This window comes from Pristiophorus japonicus, chromosome 19 (assembly GCF_044704955.1).
Source record: "Pristiophorus japonicus isolate sPriJap1 chromosome 19, sPriJap1.hap1, whole genome shotgun sequence".
Lineage (NCBI taxonomy): Eukaryota > Metazoa > Chordata > Chondrichthyes > Pristiophoridae > Pristiophorus > Pristiophorus japonicus.
This window is the reverse complement of record NC_091995.1, coordinates 3,691,411-3,712,525: the sequence shown is the minus strand read 5'-3', so window position 1 is coordinate 3,712,525 and position 21,115 is coordinate 3,691,411. Positions and strand designations below refer to the sequence as shown.

Below are 21,115 nucleotides of genomic sequence, written 5' to 3'. Positions count from 1 at the left end.
GGCACCGGTGGAAATGTAGAAACATAGCAAATAGGTGCAGGAGTAGGCCATTCGGCCCTTCGAGCCTGCACCGCCATTCAATATGATCATGGCTGATCATTCCCTCAGTACCCCTTTCCTGCTTTCTCTCCATACCCCTTGATCCCTTTAGCCGTAAGGGCCACATCTAACTCCCTCTTGAATATATCCAATGAGCTGGCATCAACAACTCTCTGTGTTAGGGAATTCCACAGGTTCACCACTCTCTGAGTGAAGAAGTTTCTCCTCATCTCAGTCCTAAATGGCTTACCCCTTATCCTTAGACCGTGTCCCCTGGTTCTGGACTTCCCCAACAGCGGGAACATTCTTCCTGCATCTAACCTGTCCAGTCCCGTCAGAACTTTATATGTTTCTATGAGATCCCCTCTCATCCTTCTAAACTCCAGTGTATAAAGGCCCAGTCGATCCAGTCTCTCCTCATATGTCAGTCCAGCCATCCCGGGAATCAGTCTGGTGAACCTTCGCTGCACTCCCTCAATAGCAAGAATGTCCGTCCTCAGATTAGGAGACCAAAACTGAACACAATATTCCAGGTGTGGCCTCACCAAGGCCCTATACAACTGCAGTAAGACCTCCCTGCTCCTATACTCAAATCCGCTAGCTATGAAGGCCAACATGTCATTTGCTTTCTTCACCGCCTGCTGTACCTGCATGCTAACTTTCAATGACTGATGTACCATGACACCCTTTTCCTAATCTGTCGCCATTCAGATAATATTCTGCCTTTGTGTTTTTGTCCCCAAAGTGGATAACCTCACATTTATCCACATTATACTGGATTGCATCATTTCAACATGGAACAAAATTTTAATTTAATTTAAGTTGATGGTCAAACATTAATTTGTTTATTTGTCGGTTTTGGTGCCCCTTTAATTAGGGAGCAATTGATTTACAGATCAACTAAAAATAGTTGTACAGCTGTTGAGCCTGGAGGGTGGTGCATGGAGCAGTCCCGTGCAATTGGTTATTAAGTCGGTTCACTGACTCCCAGGCCGCCTGCAATTTCTGCGGTCTGGAAGAGTCCGTGTTCCACGTTTATGTACAATGTGTGAGGTTGCAGCCCCTGTTCCATTATTTAAAGGGGCTGCTCCTCAAATTCTGGCTGCACTTCAGTCTCACGTTGCTGATCTTTGGGCACCCTGTGCGGAGGGGAGCGTAGGTCAGAAGGCCTCCTCGTAGGACTGCTCCTGGGCACGGCCAAGGGTGCCATCTGCCGGTCCAGGCAGCGGGCGGTCGAGGGGGTCATTCAGCCCGACTGCCTGCCTCTCTTCCGCTCTTACATCCGGGCCAGGGTGTCCCTGGAGATGGAGCACGCGATGTCCACCGGTACGCTCGCGGCCTTCCGCGAGAGGTGGGCACCGGAGGGACTGGAGTGCATCATCACCCTCGGCAACCAAATTTTAATTTGATCTCAGTTTCCTATAAAGTTTTATTTTGAAATTTGTGGGTTTTGGTGCCCTTACCAACAGGGGGCACTTGATTTAAAGTTAGACTTAAAAATAGTTGTAGAACTGTTGAGTTGGGAGTGGCTTAGCCAATCACGTGACGTTCACAGGACTCAATAAAACCCCAGCCAGTTGGGTTCGGGGGATCCACGATGGGGAAGGTGGTTGTGAGCCTGGTGGATGAACTGGTAATGTGTCGTGTGATTGTTAAACCTTTGCTCATAAACCAACTCGCTCTTAATAGCAATGTGTTGCTGTGAATTCTTAAGCAAAGAACCTATCAAGCAAATAGCACCTTTGTCAACTGGCTGTGGTATGGTTTTGGCAGAATAGAAAGATAGGAGCAGTTGGAGGCCATTCGGCCCCACGAGCCTGCACCACCATTCAATATGATCATAGCTGATCCTCTATCTCAACACCATATTCCCGCTTTCTCCCCATACCCCTTGATGCCTTTTGTGTCGAGAAATCGATCTATCTCCCTCTTAAATATATTCAGTGACTTGGCCTCCACAGCCTTCTGTGGTAGAGAATTCCACAGGTTCACCACCCTCCGAGTGAAAACATTTCTCCTCATCTCGGTCCTAAATTTCCTACCCCGTATCCTGAGACTGTGACCCCTTGTTCTAGACTTCCCAGCCCCGGGGAACCATCCTCCCCGCATCCAGTCTATCCAACCCCGTCAGAATTTTATACCTTTCAATGAGATCCCCTCTCATTCTTCTAAACTCTCGTGAATACAGGCCCAGTTGACCCAATCTCTCCTCATAATGGTGCGTGTATAGGATTACATAAAATTTGACAGCAGAGAAACAGGTCATTGGGACCACACCAGGCTCCTCCCACCCTCTTCATTTCACCCTATCAACATATCCTTCTATTCCTTTCTCTCTCTCTCTCATGTGTTTACCCAGCTTCCCCTTAAATGCAGCTACAACAGTCGCCTCAACCACTCCCTGTGGCGGCGAGTTCCACATCCTAACCACTCTCTGGGTAAAGAAGTTTCTCCCGAAGACCCTATTGGACTTATTCGTGGCAATCATGTATTTAGGGTCCCTCGTTTTAGTCTCCCCACAAGTGGGACTTGATTTGTGACTGTCTCCATAGATACCCTACCGAACCCCTTTATAATTTTAAAGACTCTTTTTTTTTTAGGTCGCCTCTCCGCCTTCTCTCTCCACGAGAAAAGAGATGCAACCTGTTCAGTCTTTCCTGACGGTCATAACCGCTTAATTCTGGTACTCCCCAATCAATCTCTTTTGCACCTTCTCCATGCCTCTGTAACCTTTTTATAATATGGAGAAATGCCACCAACGATGTCTCCGCAAGATCCTGCAAATCCCCTGGGAGGACAGATGCCCCAACGTTAGCGTCCTCGACCAGGCCCAACATCCCCAGCATCGAAGCACTGACCACACTCGATCAGCTCCGCTGGGCGGGCCACATTGTTCACATGCCCGACACGAGACTCCCAAAAGCAAGCGCTCTACTCGGAACTCCTTCACGGCAAATGAGCCAAAGGTGGGCAGAGGAAACGTCACAAGGACACTCAAAGCCTCCCTGATAAAGTGTAACATCCCCACCGACACCTGGGAGTCCCTGGCCAAAGACCGCCCTAAGTGGAGGAAGTGCATCCGGGAGGGCGCTGAGCACCTCGAGTCTCGTCGCCGAGAGCATGCAGAAACCAAGCGCAGGCAGCGGAAGGAGCGTGCGGCAAACCAGTCCCACCCTCCCCTTCCCTCAACCACTGTCTGTCCCACCTGTGACAGGGACTATGGTTCCCGTATTGGACTGTTCAGCCACCTAAGGACTCCTGTTTAGAGTGGAAGCAAATCTTCCTCGATTCCGAGGGCCTGCCTATGTTCGTGAAAGGAGCTATATAAATGCAAGCCTTTCGTTATCATCTGTTTTCAGAGGATGGAGAAATAGATACGTCATTTCGACATTTTTCTTTGATGTAGTCAAAATGGTGTACAAAGGAGTACGGATTCCAACATGTTTGTCAGAGTGTGCTCGAGAGGGACAGAAACCGAATATCCACTCTGTGTGTGCAGCTAAAGATTCATCACCTTTATTGTGCGTCAGTAAAGTCATTGAAGGTTATCCACAGAGAGACAGACTATTATCTGAATGGTGACAGATTAGGAAAAGGGGAGGTGCAACGAGACCTGGGTGTCATGGTACATCAGTCATTGAAGGTTGGCATGCAGGTACAGCAGGCGGTTAAGAAAGAAAATGGCATGTTGGCCTTCACAGCGAGGGGATTTGAGTACAGGGGCAGGGAGGTGTTGCTACAGTTGTACAGGGCCTTGGTGAGGCCACACCTGGAGTATTGTGTACAGTTTTGGTCTCCTAATTTGAGGAAGGACATTCTTGCTTTGGAGGCAGTTCAGAGAAGGTTCACTCGGTTGATTCCGGAGATAAGGGGGTTGTCTTTTGAGGAAAGGTTGAGGAGGTTGGGCCTCAACTCATTGGAATTCAGAAGAATGAGAGGTGATTATCGAAACGTATAAGACTATGAGGGGGCTTGACAAGGTGGATGCAGAGAGGATGTTTCCACTGATGGGGGAGACTAGAACTAGAGGGCATGATCTTAGAATAAGGGGCCGCCCATTTAAAACTGAGATGAGGAGGAATTTCTTCTCTCAGAGGGTTGTAAATCTGTGGAATTCGCTGCCTCAGAGAGCTGTGGAAGCCAGGACATTGAATAAATTTAAGACAGAGATAGACAGTTTCTTAACCGATAAGGGGATAAGGGGTTATGGGGAGTGGGCAGGGAAGTGGACCTGAGTCCATGATCGGATCAGCCATGATCGTATTAAATGGCGGAGCAGGCTCGAGGGGCCGTATGGCCGACTCCTGCTCCTATTTGGAAAGAAAGCAGGAAAGGGGTACTGAGGGAATGATCAGCCATGATCGTATTCAATAGTGGAGCAGGCTCGAGGGGCAGTATGGCCGACTCCTGCACCCATTTCTTATGTCAAGCCTCATGATTACTCAAAACGGGCGGTTGTGAACCAGCGGAGAGAGGAGGTGGTCTGTCTTAACACTGCGCTCGCACCCCGCACTGCCCGCCCTGTCTAATCCGAAGACCTTTCTCTTTGTTTGTTGTGTTTAGGGTGTGGCCCAGGGAGAAGTGTTTGGATTGCTTGTACCACGTGGACGTCACCCCGGTTCATTCAACGCTGAAAGTGGAACGGAATCCGACGACGGGGGAGTTACTGGGCTATAAAGAGGTACGGGGGGGGCGGGGGGATGGAGTGGAGAGGGGGAAGCAGAACCTGGTGCGTGGCGGGGGGGATACCTTGACACAATGAGGACAGCTCTTAGCCCATCCCGCCTGCAACGTATTTGTTTCGTGGGGTTCTTTGCTTAGGAATTGATAGCAACATATCATCATCATCATAGGCAGTCCCTCGGGATCGAGGAAGACTTGCTTCCACTGTTAAAATGAGTCCTTAGGTAGCTGAACAGTCCAATATGAGAACCACAGTCCCTGTCACAGGTGGGGCAGACAGTGGTTGAGGGAAGGGGAGGGTGGGACTGGTTTGCCGCACGCTCCTTCCGCTACCTGCGCTTGCTTTCTGCATGCTCTCGGCGACGAGACTCGAGGCGCTCGGCGCCCTCCCGGATGCACTTCCTCCACTTAGGGTGGACTGGTCTTTGGCCAGGGACTCCCAGGTGTCGGTGGGGATGTTGCACTTTATCAGGGAGGCTTTGAGGGTGGTTCCTTGTAACGTTTCCTCTGCCCACCTTTGGCTCGTTTGCCGTGAAGGAGTTCCGAGTAGAGCGCTTGCTTTGGGAGTCTCGTGTCGTGGGCATGCGGACAATGTGGCCCCGCCCAGCGGAGCTGATCGAGTGTGGTCAGTGCTTCGATGCTGGGGATGTTGGCCTGGTCGAGGACGCTAACGTTGGTGCGTCTGTCCTCCCAGGGGATTATAGCAACATCATGGGGCTGAAATTGGGGTCGGAGGCTTCCTGCGGGCAATTGCTTTCGACCTGAAACATTTCTACGTAGTTACCTGGTGGTCCCGGACGAGCGTGGAATTCCAGTGGGGAGGTCCTCTCTTCCCGCACCGCGGAGCGCGCTCCCGTCCTCCAGGTTCCCACGGAGATGCTGCAGTCACATGTGAGTGCTCAACCAATCAGGTACAGTATTCCACAGTTTTCCCATTAATAGCAATAACACCGTATCTACCAGTTCTCATTGCTATTAATGAGAGAAAAACCCAAACACACTAAACACATAAATAATAAAAAAATACACCTCACATAACTTTAATTTCAATTAATTTTAATTAATAAATATCTTGGAGGAAAAAATCTTTTCCCGAGTTTTTAAGAAGTTTTAAAAATTATGGTTAAAAATAAATGTAACGTAGTGGGCAGGGTTTTGAAAAATAATGTGCTTTTTAAATTTAGTTATATTTTTGTATGTTTTAAAACACTTATGCCTGTAACAGTAGGCTATGAGCCTGCTTTTATCAGCACAAGAGTTTTGAGGAAGTTTGCCGGGCAAGATATGGGTAAATCCCGCAATCTTGCCCATACAAATGTCCTCGCTCCCGTGATGCGGAGGATCTTTCAAACTTCAACTCGACAGATCGGGAAAGCCGGTTTTCAGCGCGTGCGCATTGTGCAATGAAAACAGGCTTTTCCAATGCCTTCCTGGTCCCGTAAACACTCCATAAGGACCCGGGGAGGTCGGAATTTCAGGGCCATTCCTATTAAGAACTAGTTGGTTTATTAACAAAGATTTAACAATCACACGACACATTATCAGTTCATTCACCAGGCTCACAACCACCTGCCCCATCGTGGATCCCCCGAACCCAACTGGTTGGGGTTTTATTGAGTCTTGTGAACATCACGTGACTGGCTAAGCCACTCCCAACTCAACAGCTCTACAACTATTTTACATAGGACTTTAAATCAAGTACCCCCTTTTAGTAAGGGCCCACAAATTTCCAAATCAAGTGTGAACCTTGTCAAATCAAATTAGAATTTGGTTGCCGGGGGTGATGATGCACTCCAGTCCCTCCGGCGCCCACCTCTGGCGGAAGGCCGCGAGCGTACCGGTGGACTCCGCGTGCTCCATCTCCAGGGACACCCCGGCTCGGATGTATCCGTGGAAGAGAGGCAGGCAGTCGGGCTGAACGACCCCCTCGACCGCCCGCTGCCTGGACCGGCTGATGGCACCCTTGGGCCGTGCCCAGGAGCAGTCCTACGAGGAGGCCCTCGGACTTACCCGCTCCCCTCCGCACAGGGTGCCCGAAGATCAGGAGCGTGGGACTGAAGTGCAGCCGGAAATTGAGGAGCAGCCCCTTCAGATAACGGAACAGGGGGCTGCAACCTCGCACACTGTACCTACAGGTGGAACACGGACTCCTCCAGACCACAGAAATTACAGGCGGCCCGGGAGTCCATCAACTTAAAAACCGATTGCACGGGACTGCTCCGTGCACCACCCTCCAGGCCAAGTCCCCGATAAATAGGGGGAGGTCTCCCACATAGAGAGCACTACACTCCATCGGGGACCCCTGCCTCCTCCTGAGAACAAGATATGGTGCTCCATGGCGTGTCTGGGCAGCAGCAACAGCTCTACAAACCTGTGGGCATACTCACAGTTGCATACATTACACCGCCCGTCGGGAAACTGGATGGGGATCCGGGGGGGATGGGGAGAGAGTAAGGCCGACGTTCTGCATGGACCCTGTGAGATTCCCGTCCGGAGAATTAGGTTAATATTGCGCCCCGCCCCCCCCCCCCCCAGTGTGACTCTGACCCTGGTGGGGAAGGAGATGCTTTTGCCCAGCGCCCCACACACTCTGGTCCAGAGGGTAGGGTTCTCTGTCGCAGTGTGACTCTGGGCAGGGGGTTACTATGACGTGTGTGGGGGGGGGGGGGGGGAGGGGATGATGTAGAGACAGAGGGAGGTACCCGTTTTATGAGCTGCTGTCAGTCATTCACCAGCGACAGTAAGTTGTATTTGAAAGAAAGACTCGGATTTCCAGAGAGCCTTTCGTGACCACCGGATGTCCCAAAGCGCTTTACAGCCAACGACGTACTTTTGGAGTGTAGTCACTGCCTCCCTGATAAAGTGCAACATCCCCACCGACACCTGGGAGTCCCTGGCCAAAGACCGCCCGTAGTGGAGGAAGTGCATCCGGGAGGGTGCTGAGCACCTCGAGTCTCATTGCCGAGAGCGTTTTTTTAAAAATTTCAAAAATACACTTTATTCATATAAAAATTTGCACAATACATTGGAAAGCAGGTCAGTACATTTGGATGCGGTCAGCAATTCTATACAATACATTTGGATGCTGACGGCAGTTCCGTTCAGTACATTTGCTTGCTTTACATTTCGAGGTACAATTCAGTACAATCCAGGATACATTGCAATACAGTCATCACATTACGTTACATGTGGCACTATACGATACACGGAATGGGTGAGGTACAGTTACATTTCTTTGCAACATACATTACTAAACAGAACTTGCATTATACATGGCACTACATAGGTGTTTTCAGATCATGGTGCTCTAGGTATACAAAAGGTTTACAAGTACAGCCCGAGGGGAGTTTTATACTGATTCCAGCCCCTGGGTTTACCGTGGCAGAAGGGCTTTAAACGGTGGTCTTCCCCACCGTCCCTCAGCACGTACTCCTGGATCTTGGATTGCGCCAGTCTGCAACACGCAGACGTGGACATCTCCTTGCTCTGGAAGACCAGCAAGTTTCGGCAAGACCAAAGAGCGTCTTTCACTGAGTTGATGGCCCTCCAGCAGCAGATGATGTCTGTCTCGGTGTGTGTCCCTGGGAACAGCCCGTAGAGCACAGAGTCCTGTGTTACAGAGCTGCTTGGGATGAACCTCGACAGCAACCACTGCATCTCCTTCCAGACCTGCCTTGCAAAGGGGCAGTCCCGAAGGAGATGGATGATTGTCTCGTCCGCACCACAGTCAACTTGGGGGCAGAGTGCTGTGTCTCTGAAACCCCGGCTGTGCATGAAGGATCTGACGGGTAGGGCCCTCCTCACCGCCAACCAAGCTATGTCTTGGTGTTTGTGTGAAAGCTCTGGCGATGAGACATTCTGCCAGACGAGTTCGACAGTCTGCTCGGGGAACCACCCGACAGAGTCCACCCTCTCCTTCTTTCGTAGGGCGTCCAGGACCTTACGTGCTGACCACTGTTTTATGGCCTTGTGGTCAAAGGGGTTTCTTGTGAAAAACTTTTCCACGAAGGACAGGTGGACAGGCATGGTCCAACTGGTGGGGGCGGTTCGCGGCAGCGTGGCCAGACCCATCCTTCACAACACCGGGGACAGGTAGAACCTCAGCACGGAGTGACACTTGGTGTTTGCGTACCGGGGGTCTGTGCACAGCTTGATGCAGCCGCACACAAAGGTGGCCATCAGCATGAGGGCTATGTTCGGAACATCCTTTCCTCCAGTGTCCACTGAGAGCATGCAGAAACCAAGCGCAGGCAGCGGAAGGAGCGTGCGGCAAACCAGTCCCACCCACCCCTTCCCTCAACAACTATCTGTCCCAACTGTGACAGGGACTGTGGTTCTCGTATTGGACTGTTCAGTCACCTAAGGACTCATGTTAAGAGTGGAAGCAAGTCTTGCTCGATTCCGAGGGACTGCCTATGATGATAACTATTGCAATGTAGGAAAAGCGGCAGCCAGTTTGCTCACAGCAAGCTCCCACAAACAGCAATGTGATAATGACCAGATTATGTGTTTTAGTGATGTTGATTGAGGGATAAATATTGGCCCAAAACACCGGAGATAGCTCCCCCTGCTCTTCTTCGAAATATTGCCACGGGATCTTTTACGTCCACCTGAGAGAGCAGACGGGGCCTCGGTTTAACGTCTCCTCTGAAAAATGGCACCTCCGACAGTGCGGCACTCCCTCAACACTGCACTGGTTGTGTCGGCCTAGATTTATGCTCAAGTCCTTGGAGTGGGACTTGAACCCACAACCTTCTGACTCAGAGGCGAGCGTGCTGCCCACTGAGCTACGGATGTTATAATTTGTGAGGCACACGGATTGCTGGCGCAGTTCAGACAGATTACTGATTTAAACAATAATAGGAACACAAGAAATAGGAGCAGGAGTTGGCCATTCGGGGAGACTAGAACTAGGGGGCACAGCCTCAAAATACGGGGGAGCCAATTTAAAACCGAGTTGAGAAGGAATTTCTTCTCCCAGAGGGATGTGAATCTGTGGAATTCTCTGCCAAGGAAGCAGTTGAGGCTAGCTCATTGAATGTATTCAAGTCACAGATAGATAGATTTTTAACCAATAAGGGAATTAAGGGTTACGGGGAGCGGGCGGGTAAGTGGAGCTGAGTCCACGGCCAGATCAGCCATGATCTTGTTGAATGACGGAGCAGGCTCGAGGGGCTAGATGGCCTACTCCTGTTCCTAATTCTTATGTTCTTATGTGCTCTGCCATTCAGTAAGATCATGGCTGATCTTTGATATCAACTCCACTTTACCGCCCAATCGCCATATCCCTTGATTCCCCCATGAGTCCAAAAATCTATTGATCTGCGCCTTGAAAAGAATCAACATGGACTATTGTTCACTGTTTTGGTCTCCTTACCTAAGAAAGGATATACTTGCCACAGAGGGAGTGCAGCGAAGGTTCACCAGACTGATTCCTGGGATGGCAGGACTGTGGTATGAGGAGAGATTGGGTCGACTGGGCCTGTATTCACTAGAGTTTAGAAGAATGAGAGGGGATCCCATTGAAAGGTATAAAATTCTGACGGGGTTGGAGAGACTGGATGCGGGGAGGATGTTTCCCCCGGGGCTGGGAAGTCTAGAACAAGGGGTCACAGTCTCAGGATACGGAGTAGGAAATTTAGGACCGAGATGAGGAGAAATGTTTTCACTCAGAGGGAGGTGAACCTGTGGAATTCTCTACCACAGAAGGCTGTGGAGGCCAAGTCACTGAATATATTTAAGAGGGAGATAGATAGATTTCTAGACACAAAAGGCATCAAGGGGTATGGGGAGAAAGCGGGAACACGGTGTTGAGATAGAGGATCAGCCATGATCATATTGAATGGCGGTGCAGGCTCGAAGGGCCGAATGGCCCACTACTGCTCCTATTGTCTATGTTGCTATGTAATCACTCAGCATCCACAGCACTTTGTGGTGGAAGGTTTCAAAGATTCACCACCCTCTGAAAGAAAGGATTGCCGAAGAGGATGTGTGATAGCGCTGTGTGAAATCAGGCAGGGTTCTGATCGAGTGTGTAAGGAGAAGCTGCTTCCAGTGGCTGAAGGATCAGTAACCAGAGGGCATAGATTTCAAAGAATCCCAGAAAGTTACAGCACGGAAGGAGGCCATTTCGGCCCATTGTGTCCGTGCCGGCTGACCAAGAGCTACCCAGCCTAATCCCACTTTCCAGCTCTCGGTCCGTAGCCCTGTGGGTTACAGCACTTCAGGTGCACATCCAGGTACTTTTCAAATGTGGTGAGGGTTTCTGCCTCTGCCACCCTTTCAGGCCGTGAGTTCCAGACCCCCACCACCCTCTGGGTGAAGACATTTCCCCTCAAATCCCCTCGAAACCTCCCCCCAATTACTTTAACTTTATGCCCCCTGGTTGTTGACCCCTCTGCCAATGGAAACAGGTCCTTCCTATCCACTCTATCCAGGCCCCTCATAATTTTATACACCTCAATCAGGTCTCCCCTCAGCCTCCTCTGTTCCAAAGAATACCACCCCAGTCTATCCAATCTTTCCTCATAGCTAAAATTCTCCAGTCCTGGCAACATCCTCGTAAATCTCCTCTGTACCCTCTCCAGTGCAATCATGTCCTTCCTGTAATGTGGTGACCAGAACTGCACGCAGTACTCCAGCTGTGGCCTAACTAGTGTTTTGTACAATTGAAGCATAACGCACCCTGCTCTTATATTCCATGCCTCGGCTAATAAAGGCAAGCATTCCGTATGTCTTCTTAACCACCTTATCCACCTGGCCTGTTACCTTCCACTCGGAGCTCCTTCACGGCAAACGAGCCAAAGGTGGGCAGAGGAAACGTTACAAGGGCCACCCTCAAAGCCTCCCTGATAAAGTGCAACATCCCCACCGACACCTGGGAGTCCCTGGCCAAAGACCAGTCCGCCCTAAGTGGAGGAAGTGCATCCGGGAGGGCGCTGAGCACCTCGAGTCTTGTCGCCGAGAGCATGCAGAAACCAAGCGCAGGCAGTGGAAGGAGCGTGCGGCAAACCAGTCCCACCCTCCCCTTCCCTCAACCACTGTCTGTCCCACCTGTGACAGGGACTGTGGTTCTCGTATTGGACTGTTCAGCCACCTGAGAACTCATTTTTAGAGTGGAAGCAAGTCTTCCTCGATTCCGAGGGACAGCCTATGATGATGCTACCTTCAGGGATCTGTGGACATGTACTGCCAGGTCCCTTTGTTCCTCTGCGCTGCTTCTGGCCAGAAATGGGTGCGGTCCCGGGCCGGCAAGACCATCAGCAGGCCGGGGCCATTGGAGGGAGCATTGTGCGGTGGCATACCACTGCAGGGAGCAGTGCGTGCTGCTGCAGGAGTTAGCGACGACTGCAAAGCCAGGTCGCTGGTTGCAGTGCGGGCAGGCACAGCAGGAGGGGTGAAGGAGCGGCAAGAGGGAGCTGATCGGGGCCCGGGAGAGGCGACTGAGGGTACGGGGCCCCAGAAGAGCCGAGGGCCCAGGGGCAGCACGGGTCAGCCCACACTGCGGTATGTGAGCGCACTGGGTCCGTGCAGCAGAGCAGGTCTCCAGCCGTCCTGGTTAACCCTTGCCACTGGATAAAGGCCGAGCTCTGTCAAGCCCGTGTGGTGGCTGATGTGCGACGGTCACCACACGTTAAAACAATCCAGGCTCAGGCATCTTCCACCCTTCAATTGGAGTTCAGGACTGGAATATCGGGCCCTCCATTGGAACACCTGTGAACCCATCCCTTTTCGGCGTGGAAGCAAGTCATCCTCGCTTCGAGGGACTGTCTATGATGATGATTGTATGATTGTATTCCTGCCGGAGTGGTGGCTTTAAGAACGTGTGGTTGGAGTGGCTGTTGGTTTGGTTTGAGAGGCCCAGGGCCGACTTCCTGTGTGTATTAATGCAAACTTGTTTGATTTTCCCTCAGGTGCTCCTGGAGGACACGGGATTGTCGATAAAGAATTCTCTCTCTCTGCAGCGGCCCCCGGGCCCCCTGGCTCAGTCAGTCCGTGGCAGCTCCACCAATTACCCCTTCTGGCCAGGTACCTTTTCTATACAACAACAACCACCTGTATTTCTCTAGCGCCTTTAATGTAGTGAAACGTCCCAAGGCGCTTCACAGGAGGATTGCGCGATTCAAAACATTTGACACCGACCCGCCCAAGGAGAAATTAACGCAGGTAATCAACAGCTTGGTCAAAGAGGGAGGGTTTACAGAGCACCTTCGAAGGAGACCACCTCGGCCCATCGTGTCCGCGCCGGCCGACAAAGAGCCGCACGGCCCTCGGTCAGCAGCCCTGAAGGTTACATATAAACCTATGAACAATGACAGAAAGGCAAAGAGCACCCAGCCCAACCAGTCCGCCTCACACAACTGCGACACGCCTTATACTGAAACATTCTACACTCCACCCCAACCGGAGTCATGTGATCTCCTGGGAGAGGCAAAAACCAGATTAAAAACCCAGGCCAATTTAGGGAGAAAAGAAATCTGTGAAAATTCCTCTCCGACCCATCCAGGCGATCGACACTAGTCCAGGAGATCACACCCTGGCCGTATTCTATTCCCTGCAGTACTTACTATTATATCTACACCGTCCAACACAAGGTCATCCAGTCTAATCCCAATTACCAGCTCTAGGTCTGTAACCCTGCAGGTTACTGCACTTTAAGTGCCCATCCAACCATCTCTTAAAAATGCTGGTCTTGAAGGAGGAAAGTGAGGTGGAGAGGTTTAGGGAGCGAGTTCCAGAGCTTGGGACCCAGGCAGCTGAAGGCACGGCCACCGATGGTGGAGCGATTATAATCAGGGATGGTCAGGAGGGCAGAATTAGAGGGATTTAAAAATTCACGCGTGTCACACTGATCCCCGCTTAGAACGCTGTCTCTGTTAAACACACCCGGCCACCTTCATCACACTGATCTTCGCTAGAATACTGCCGTGCCGCACACACACACACACACACACACACACACACACACACACACAAGGCACTCTATCTGCACGCGTGAAGCATTTACAACAAAACAGCAACACCTTTCTTGCTCCCTTTGGTTTGTTGCTTTAAACATCGAATTAAACACACACGCACACACACACTCAGTTGTAGTAAATGGTAGGTCTTTTATTTAGACATTTATACTATACAGACCAAGTATGAAAGTTACTGAGACACATCACACAAAGGCAGCTCTCTGTTCCGATTTCTGTAGCTACTGTGACACACACACCCCTTCTGAGTTTCCAGTGCCTTCTCTCTCATCTTTATACCAAAAAAGCCTTTGACCCCTCGTTTCTTTGCATAGTACATACAGATAATTAACATACAGACGATGTCATGAATGACTGTACACAAACCAGATAATCTGCAGAGGAGCTTCTTCGATTCCATGTATTGATGATACATCATCATCATCATAGGCAGTCCCTCGAAACGAGGATAACTTGCTTCCACGGCAAAAAAGGGTTAAGTTCACAGGTGTTCCAATGAAGGACCTAATATTCCAGTCCTGAACTCCAATTGAAGGGTGGAAGATGCCTGTGTCTGGATTGTTTTAACGTGTGGTGACCGTCACACATCAGCCACCACACGGGCTTGACAGAGCTCGGCCTTTATCCAAGTGGCAAGGGTATCCACTGGGGGTCCTTGTGCATGAATCCCAAAAGGTTAGTTTGCAGGTGCAGCAGGTAATCAGGAAGGCGAATGGAATGTTGGCCTTCATTGTGAGAGGGATGGAGTACAAAAGCAGGCAGGTCCTGCTGCAACTGTATAGGGTATTGGTGAGGCCGCACCTGGAGTACTGCGTGCAGTTTTGGTCACCTTACTTAAGGAAGGATATACTGGCTTTGGAGGGGGTACAGAGACGATTCACTCGGCTGATTCCGGAGATGAGGGGGTTACCTTATGATGATAGATTGAGTAGACTGGGTCTTTACTCGTTGGAGTTCAGAAGGATCACATCTCATCTTATAGAAACATTTAAAATAATGAAAGGGATAGACAAGATAGAGGCGGAGAGGTTGTTTCCACTGGTCGGGGAGACTAGAACTAGGGGTCACAGCCTCAAAATCTGGGGGAGCCAATTTAAACCCGAGTTGAGAAGGAATTTCTTCTCCCAGAGGGTTGTGAACCTGTGGAATTCTCTGCCCAAGGAAGCAGTTGAGGCTAGCTCATTGAATGTATTCAAGTCACAGATAGATCGATTTTTAACCAATAAGGGAATTAAGGGTAACGGGGAGAGGGCGGGTAAGTGGAGCTGAGTCCACGGCCAGATCAGCCGTGATCTTGTTGAATGGCGGAGCAGGCTCGAGGGGCTAGATTGCCGACTCCTGTTCCTAATTCTTATGTTCTTATGTAACCAGGACGGCTGGAGACCTGCTCTGCTGCACGGACCCAGTGCGCTCACATATCGCACAGTGTGGGCTGGGCCCGTGCTGCCCCTGGGCCCCGAACTCTCGCCTCCCCTGGGCCCCGATCACGTCCCTCCGCAGTCTCTCGCCGCTCCTTCGCCCCGAGCTCGCCGCTCCTGCTGTGTCTGCCCACGCTCCAATCACCGGCCTGGACCTTGCTGACGTCACTCTTTGCTGCCGTTGCAGCTCGCGCTGCTCCCTGGAGTGGCATGGCTCCCCGCTGCTCCCAGGCTCCACTCTTTTGGTGGCCCCGACCTGCCGCTGGTGCTCTCGCACAGAAGTCGGAGCCTCCATACTGCTCCCATACAAATAGTTAACATACAGATAAATGACCAGCTACTCATTATCCTGAAGTCAGGTCTCACTGCCATAATTCGACTCCCACCATGCAGTACTGCAAACACACAGCTGATCAGATAAGACATATTTCAGTGGCTAAATGGCTCATTATCATCGAGCAGCCTGTTCCGATCCAAGCATCCTCTGTTTTAATCTAAACTTCAAACTTCAACTTTTAACCCTTTCAATTTCTCCAGCCTCCGCTGAAATATTTCAGAAATGCGGACTTGCGCTCCCTCAAGGGGTAGCCCTGATAATAAAGGATGGGATACAGCCAGTAGAGAGGAATAATCTTAGAATCATAGAATGGTGACAGCACGGAAGTCCATTCAGCCCCTCAATCCCGTGCCGACTCTCAGCTAGTCCCGCTCCCGGGGCCTGAAAATCAAGAAGTAGAATCGGTTTGGTTGGAGCTAAGAAACAGCAAGGGGCAGAAAACATTGGTGGGAGTTGTTTATCGCCCCCCCTCAAACATCATCGTCACCATCATCATCGGCAGTCCCACATGGGTTCACCGATGTTTCAATGGAGGGCCCGATATTCCAGTCCTGAACTCCAATTGAAGGGTGGAAGATGCCTGAGCCTGGATTGTTTTAACGTGTGGTGACCGTCACACATCAGCCACCACACGGGCTTGACAGAGCTCGGCCTTTATCCAGTGGCAAGGGTTAACCAGGACGGCTGGAGACCTGCTCTGCTGCACGGAGCCAGTGCGCTCACATACCGCAGTGTGGGCTGGGCCCATGCTAACCCTGGGCCCTCGGCTCTTCTGGGGCCCCGAACCCTCATTCACCGCAGCTCCGCCACAATGTTCCAGGGCCCGGCGCTCCAGCTCTATCTATAGCCCCGAGCTGCAGTGGTGTTCTCACACAGGTCGGGGTGGCCCACACAGAGCACAGTACAGCACAGGAGACTATTCAGCCCGTCGAGTCTGAACCAGCTATTTCGAAGACCAATTCAGTTAGTCCCACCCCTCCGCATTTAAATAGGTTATTGGCCCCCAAACAGTCGCGGTAACACAGGGCAGGGTACAAATCAGGAAACTAGAGGCGCATGTAACAAGGGTAATCATGGGGCACTTTAACCTAGATATAGTCTGGGCAATCCAAATATGCAGCAATAGTGTGGAGGACAAATTCATGCAATGTACACAAGACAGTTTTCTACATCAGTATGTTGAGGAACCAACTAGGGAGCAGGCTATTTTAGATCTAGTATTGTGCAACGAGAAAGGATTAATTAATAACTTTGTAGTAAAGGGGCCTTTAGGGAAGAGTGACCATAATATAATAGAATTTTAGATTGAGTTTGAAAATGATTTAGTTAAATCTAAACAAAGCAAACTACGTAAATATGAGGGGCGAGTTGGCTAAGGTAGATTGGGAAACTAGAAAGGACATAGACAGGCTAAGTGAGTGGACAAAAATTTGGCAGATGGAGTATAATGTTGGAAAGTGTGAGGTCATGCACTTTGGCAGAAAAAAATTATGGGAGCAAGTTATTATTTAAATGGAGAAAGATTGCAAAGTGCTGCAGTACAGCGGGACCTGGGGGTACTTGTGCATGAAACACAAAAGGTTAGTATGCAGGTACAGCAAGTGATCAGGAAGGCCAATGGTATCTTGGTCTTTATTGCAAAGGGGATGGAGTATAAAAGCACGGAAGTCTTGCTACGGTTATACAGGGTATTGGTGAGGCCACACCTGGAATACTGCGTACAGTTTTGGTTTCCATATTTACGAAAGGATATACTTGCTTTGGAGGCAGATCAGAGAAGGTTCACTCGGTTGATTCTGGAGATGAGGGGGTTGACTTGTGAGGAAAGGTTGAGTAGGTTGGGCCTATACTCATTGGAATACAGAAGAATGAGAGGTGATCTTATCGAAACGTATAAGATAATGAGGGGGCTTGACAAGGTGGATGCAGAGAGGATGTTTCCACTGATGGGGGAGACTAGAACTAGGGGGCATAGTCTTAGAATAAGGGGCCGCCCATTTAAAACTGAGATGAGGAGGAATTTCTTCTCTGAGGGTTGTAAATCTGTGGAATTCGCTGCCTCAGAGAGCTGTGGAAGCTGGGACATTGAATAAATTTAAGACAGAAATAGACAGTTTCTTAACCGATAAGGGAATAAGGGGTTATGGGGAGCGGGCAGGGAAGTGGAGCTGAGTCCATGATCGGATCAGCCATGATCGTATTAAATGGCGGAGCAGGCTCGAGGGGCCGTTTGGCCGACTCCTGCTGCTAGTTCTTATGTTGTTCTGTTCATTAAAAGGTATGATAGCAGACAATCAATGGATTTATAGACGAGCATTTAAAGAATTAATACATCATTTACAACAAATATACATTCCTTTAAGGCACAAAAAACCCACAGGAAAAGTGGTCCAACCGTGGCTAACAAGAAGTTAAAGATAGTTTTAGATCAAAGGAAGAGGCTTATAAAATTGCTAAAAAGTGTTCTAAGCCTGATGATTGGGGAATTTTAGAATTCAGCAAAGGAGGACCAAGAAATCGATAAAGAAAAGGGAAATAGAATGTGAGAGACATAAAAACAGAGTGTAAAAGCTTCTATCGATATGTAAAAAGGAAAAGATTAGCAAAAGTAAATGTGGGTGCCTTACAGGCTGAGACAGGAGCAATTATAATGGGGGATAAGGAAACGGCAGAGAAATTAAACAACAACTTTGTGTCTGCCTTCAGGGAAGATGATGAAAAAACCTCCCGGAAATAGCGAGAATGAGGAAATGAAAGAATATTAGTATGAATTAAAAAAAAAAATAGTACTGGAGAAATTAATAGACAGAAAGCAGATAAATCCCTTGGACCTGATGGCCTACATCCTAGGGCTTTCAAAGAGGTGGCGATAGAGATCGCGGATGCATTGGTTGTCATCTTCCAAAATTCCAGAGATTCTAGAACGGTTCCCGTGGATTGGAACCCCGCTATTTAAGAAAGGAGGGAAGAGAGAAAACGGGGAGCTACAGACTAGTTAGCCTGGCATCAGTAACTGGGAAAATGCTCGAATCGATTATTAAGGACCTGGTAACAGGGCACTGAGAAATTAATAATAGGATTGGGCAGAGTCAACATGGATTTATGAAAGGGAAATCATGTTTGACAAATCTGTTCAGAGTTTTTTGAGGTTGTAACGAGCAAAATAGATAAGGGGGAACCAGTGGATGTGATGTATTTGGATTTTTAAAAGACATTCAATAAGATGCCACACAAAAGGTTATTGAACAAAATTAGGGCTCATGGGATTGGGGGTAATATACCAGCATGGATTGAGGATTGGCTAACGGGCAGAAAACAGAGAGTAGGAATAAACGGGTCATTTTGGGGTTGGCGGGCTGTAACTAGTGGGTTACCGCCAGGATCAGTGCTGGGGCCCCAGCTATTCACAATCTGTATCAATGATTTGGATGAGGGGACCAAATGTAATATATCCAAGTTTGCTGATGATATAAAGTTCGGTGGGAATGTAAGTTGTGAGGAGGATGCAAAGAGGTTTCAAGGGGATATAGACAGGGTAAGTGAGTGGGCAAGAACATGGCAAATGGAATATAATGTGGAGAAAGGTAACGTTATCCACTTTGGTCGGAAAAATGGAAAAGCAGAGCATTTTTTAAATGGTGAGAGATTGGGAAATGTTGGTGTTCAGAGGGGCCTAGGTGTCCTTGTACACCAGTCACTGAAAGTTAACACGCAGGTACAGCAAGTAATTAGGAAAGCAAGTGCTATGTTGGCCTTTATTACAGGAGGATTTGAGTGCAAGAGTAAAGACGTCTTACTGCAATTATATGTGGCCTTGGTGAGACCGCACCTGGAGTATTGTGTACAGTTTGGGTTTCCTTACCTAAGGAAGGATACACTTGCCATAGAGGGAGTGCAGCGATGGTTCACCAGACTGATTCCTGGGATGGGGGGATTGTCCTACGAGGAGAGATTGGGTCGACTAGGCCTGTATTCTCTAGCGTTTAGAAGAATGAGAGGTGATCTCATTGAAACATACAACATTCTTACAGGGCTTGACAGGGTAGATACAGAGAGGATGTTTCCCCCCGGGCTGGGGAGTCTAGAACCAGGGGTCACACAGTCTCAGACTCAGGGGTCGGCCATTTAGGACTGAGATGAGGAGAAATTTCTTCACTGAGGGTGGTGAATCTTTGGAATTCTCTACTCCAGAGGGCTGTGGAGGCTCAGTCGTTGAGTGTATTCAAGACAGAGATCGATAGATTTTTGGATATTAAGGGAATCAAGGGATATGGGGACAGTGCAGGAACGTGGAGTTGAGGTCAAAGATCAGCCATGATCTCATTGAATGGCAGAGCAGGCTCGAGGGGCCGAATGGCCTTACTCCCATTATTTCTTATGTTCGTTGTCTCTTTCCCCCCCTCTCTTTCCCCCCCTCTCTTTCCCCCCTCTCTTCCCCCCCCTCTCTTCCCCCCCCTCTCTTCCCCCCCCTCTCTTCCCCCCCCTCTCTTCCCCCCCTCTCTCTCTTCCCCCCCCTCTCTCTCTTCCCCCCCCTCTCTCTCTTCCCCCCCTCTCTCTCTTCCCCCCCTCTCTCTCTTCCCCCCCCTCTCTCTCTTCCCCCCCCCTCTCTCTCTTCCCCCCCCCTCTCTCTCTTCCCCCCCCTCTCTCTCTTCCCCCCCCTCTCTCTCTTCCCCCCCTCTCTCTCTTCCCCCCCTCTCTCTCTTCCCCCCCCTCTCTCTTCCCCCCCCTCTCTCTTCCCCCCCCTCTCTCTTCCCCCCCCTCTCTCTTCCCCCCCCTCTCTCTTCCCCCCCCTCTCTCTTCCCCCCCCTCTCTCTTCCCCCCCCTCTCTCTTCCCCCCCTCTCTCTTCCCCCCCCTCTCTCTTCCCCCCCCTCTCTCTTCCCCCCCCTTCTCTCTTCCCCCCCCTCTCTCTTCCCCCCCCTCTCTCTTCCCCCCCTCTCTCTTCCCCCCCCTCTCTCTTCCCCCCCTCTCTCTTCCCCCCCCTCTCTCTTCCCCCCCCTCTCTCTTCCCCCCCCTCTCTCTTCCCCCCCTCTCTCTTCCCCCCCCTCTCTCTTCCCCCCCCTCTCTCTTCCCCCCCTCTCTTCCCCCCCTCTCTCTTCCCCCCCCTCTCTCTTCCCCCCTTCTCTTCCCCCCCCTCTCTCTTCCCCCCCTCTCTCTTCCCCCCCCTCTCTCTTCCCCCCCCTCTCTCTTCCCCCCCCTCTCTCTTCCCCCCCCTCTCTCTTCCCCCCCCCTCTCTCTTCCCCCCCTCTCTCTTCCCCCCCCTCTCTCTTCCCCCCCCTCTCTCTTCCCCCCCCTCTCTCTTCCCCCCCCTCTCTCTTCCCCCCCCTCTCTCTTCCCCCCCTCTCTCTTCCCCCCTCTCTCTTCCCCCCCTCTCTCTTTCCCCCCCTCTCTCTTCCCCTCTCTCTCTTCCCCCCCTCTCTCTTCCCCCCTCTCTCTTCCCCCCTCTCTCTTCCCCCCCTCTCTCTTCCCCCCCTCTCTCTTCCCCCCTCTCTCTTCCCCCCCTCTCTCTTCCCCCCTCTCTCTTCCCCCCCTCTCTCTTCCCCCCCTCTCTCTTCCCCCCCTCTCTCTTCCCCCCCTCTCTCTTCCCCCCCTCTCTCTTCCCCCCCTCTCTCTTCCCCCCCTCTCTCTTCCCCCCTCTCTCTTCCCCCCCTCTCTCTCTTCC

The 21,115-nt window shown here is 50.7% G+C and overlaps 1 protein-coding gene across 1 annotated transcript in view; it reads left to right on the top strand.

The window, feature by feature from the left end:
• The window catches only part of LOC139230626 (superkiller complex protein 2-like), a 170,498-nt gene that overhangs the window by 13,959 nt on the left and 135,424 nt on the right, over nt 1-21,115 (top strand). The window contains exons 4-6 of the mRNA XM_070862442.1: nt 4,603-4,720; nt 12,636-12,750; nt 12,806-12,888. Coding sequence (XP_070718543.1) covers nt 4,603-4,720; nt 12,636-12,750; nt 12,806-12,888 — 316 coding nt within the window. The remainder of the gene's footprint in view (nt 1-4,602; nt 4,721-12,635; nt 12,751-12,805; nt 12,889-21,115) is intronic.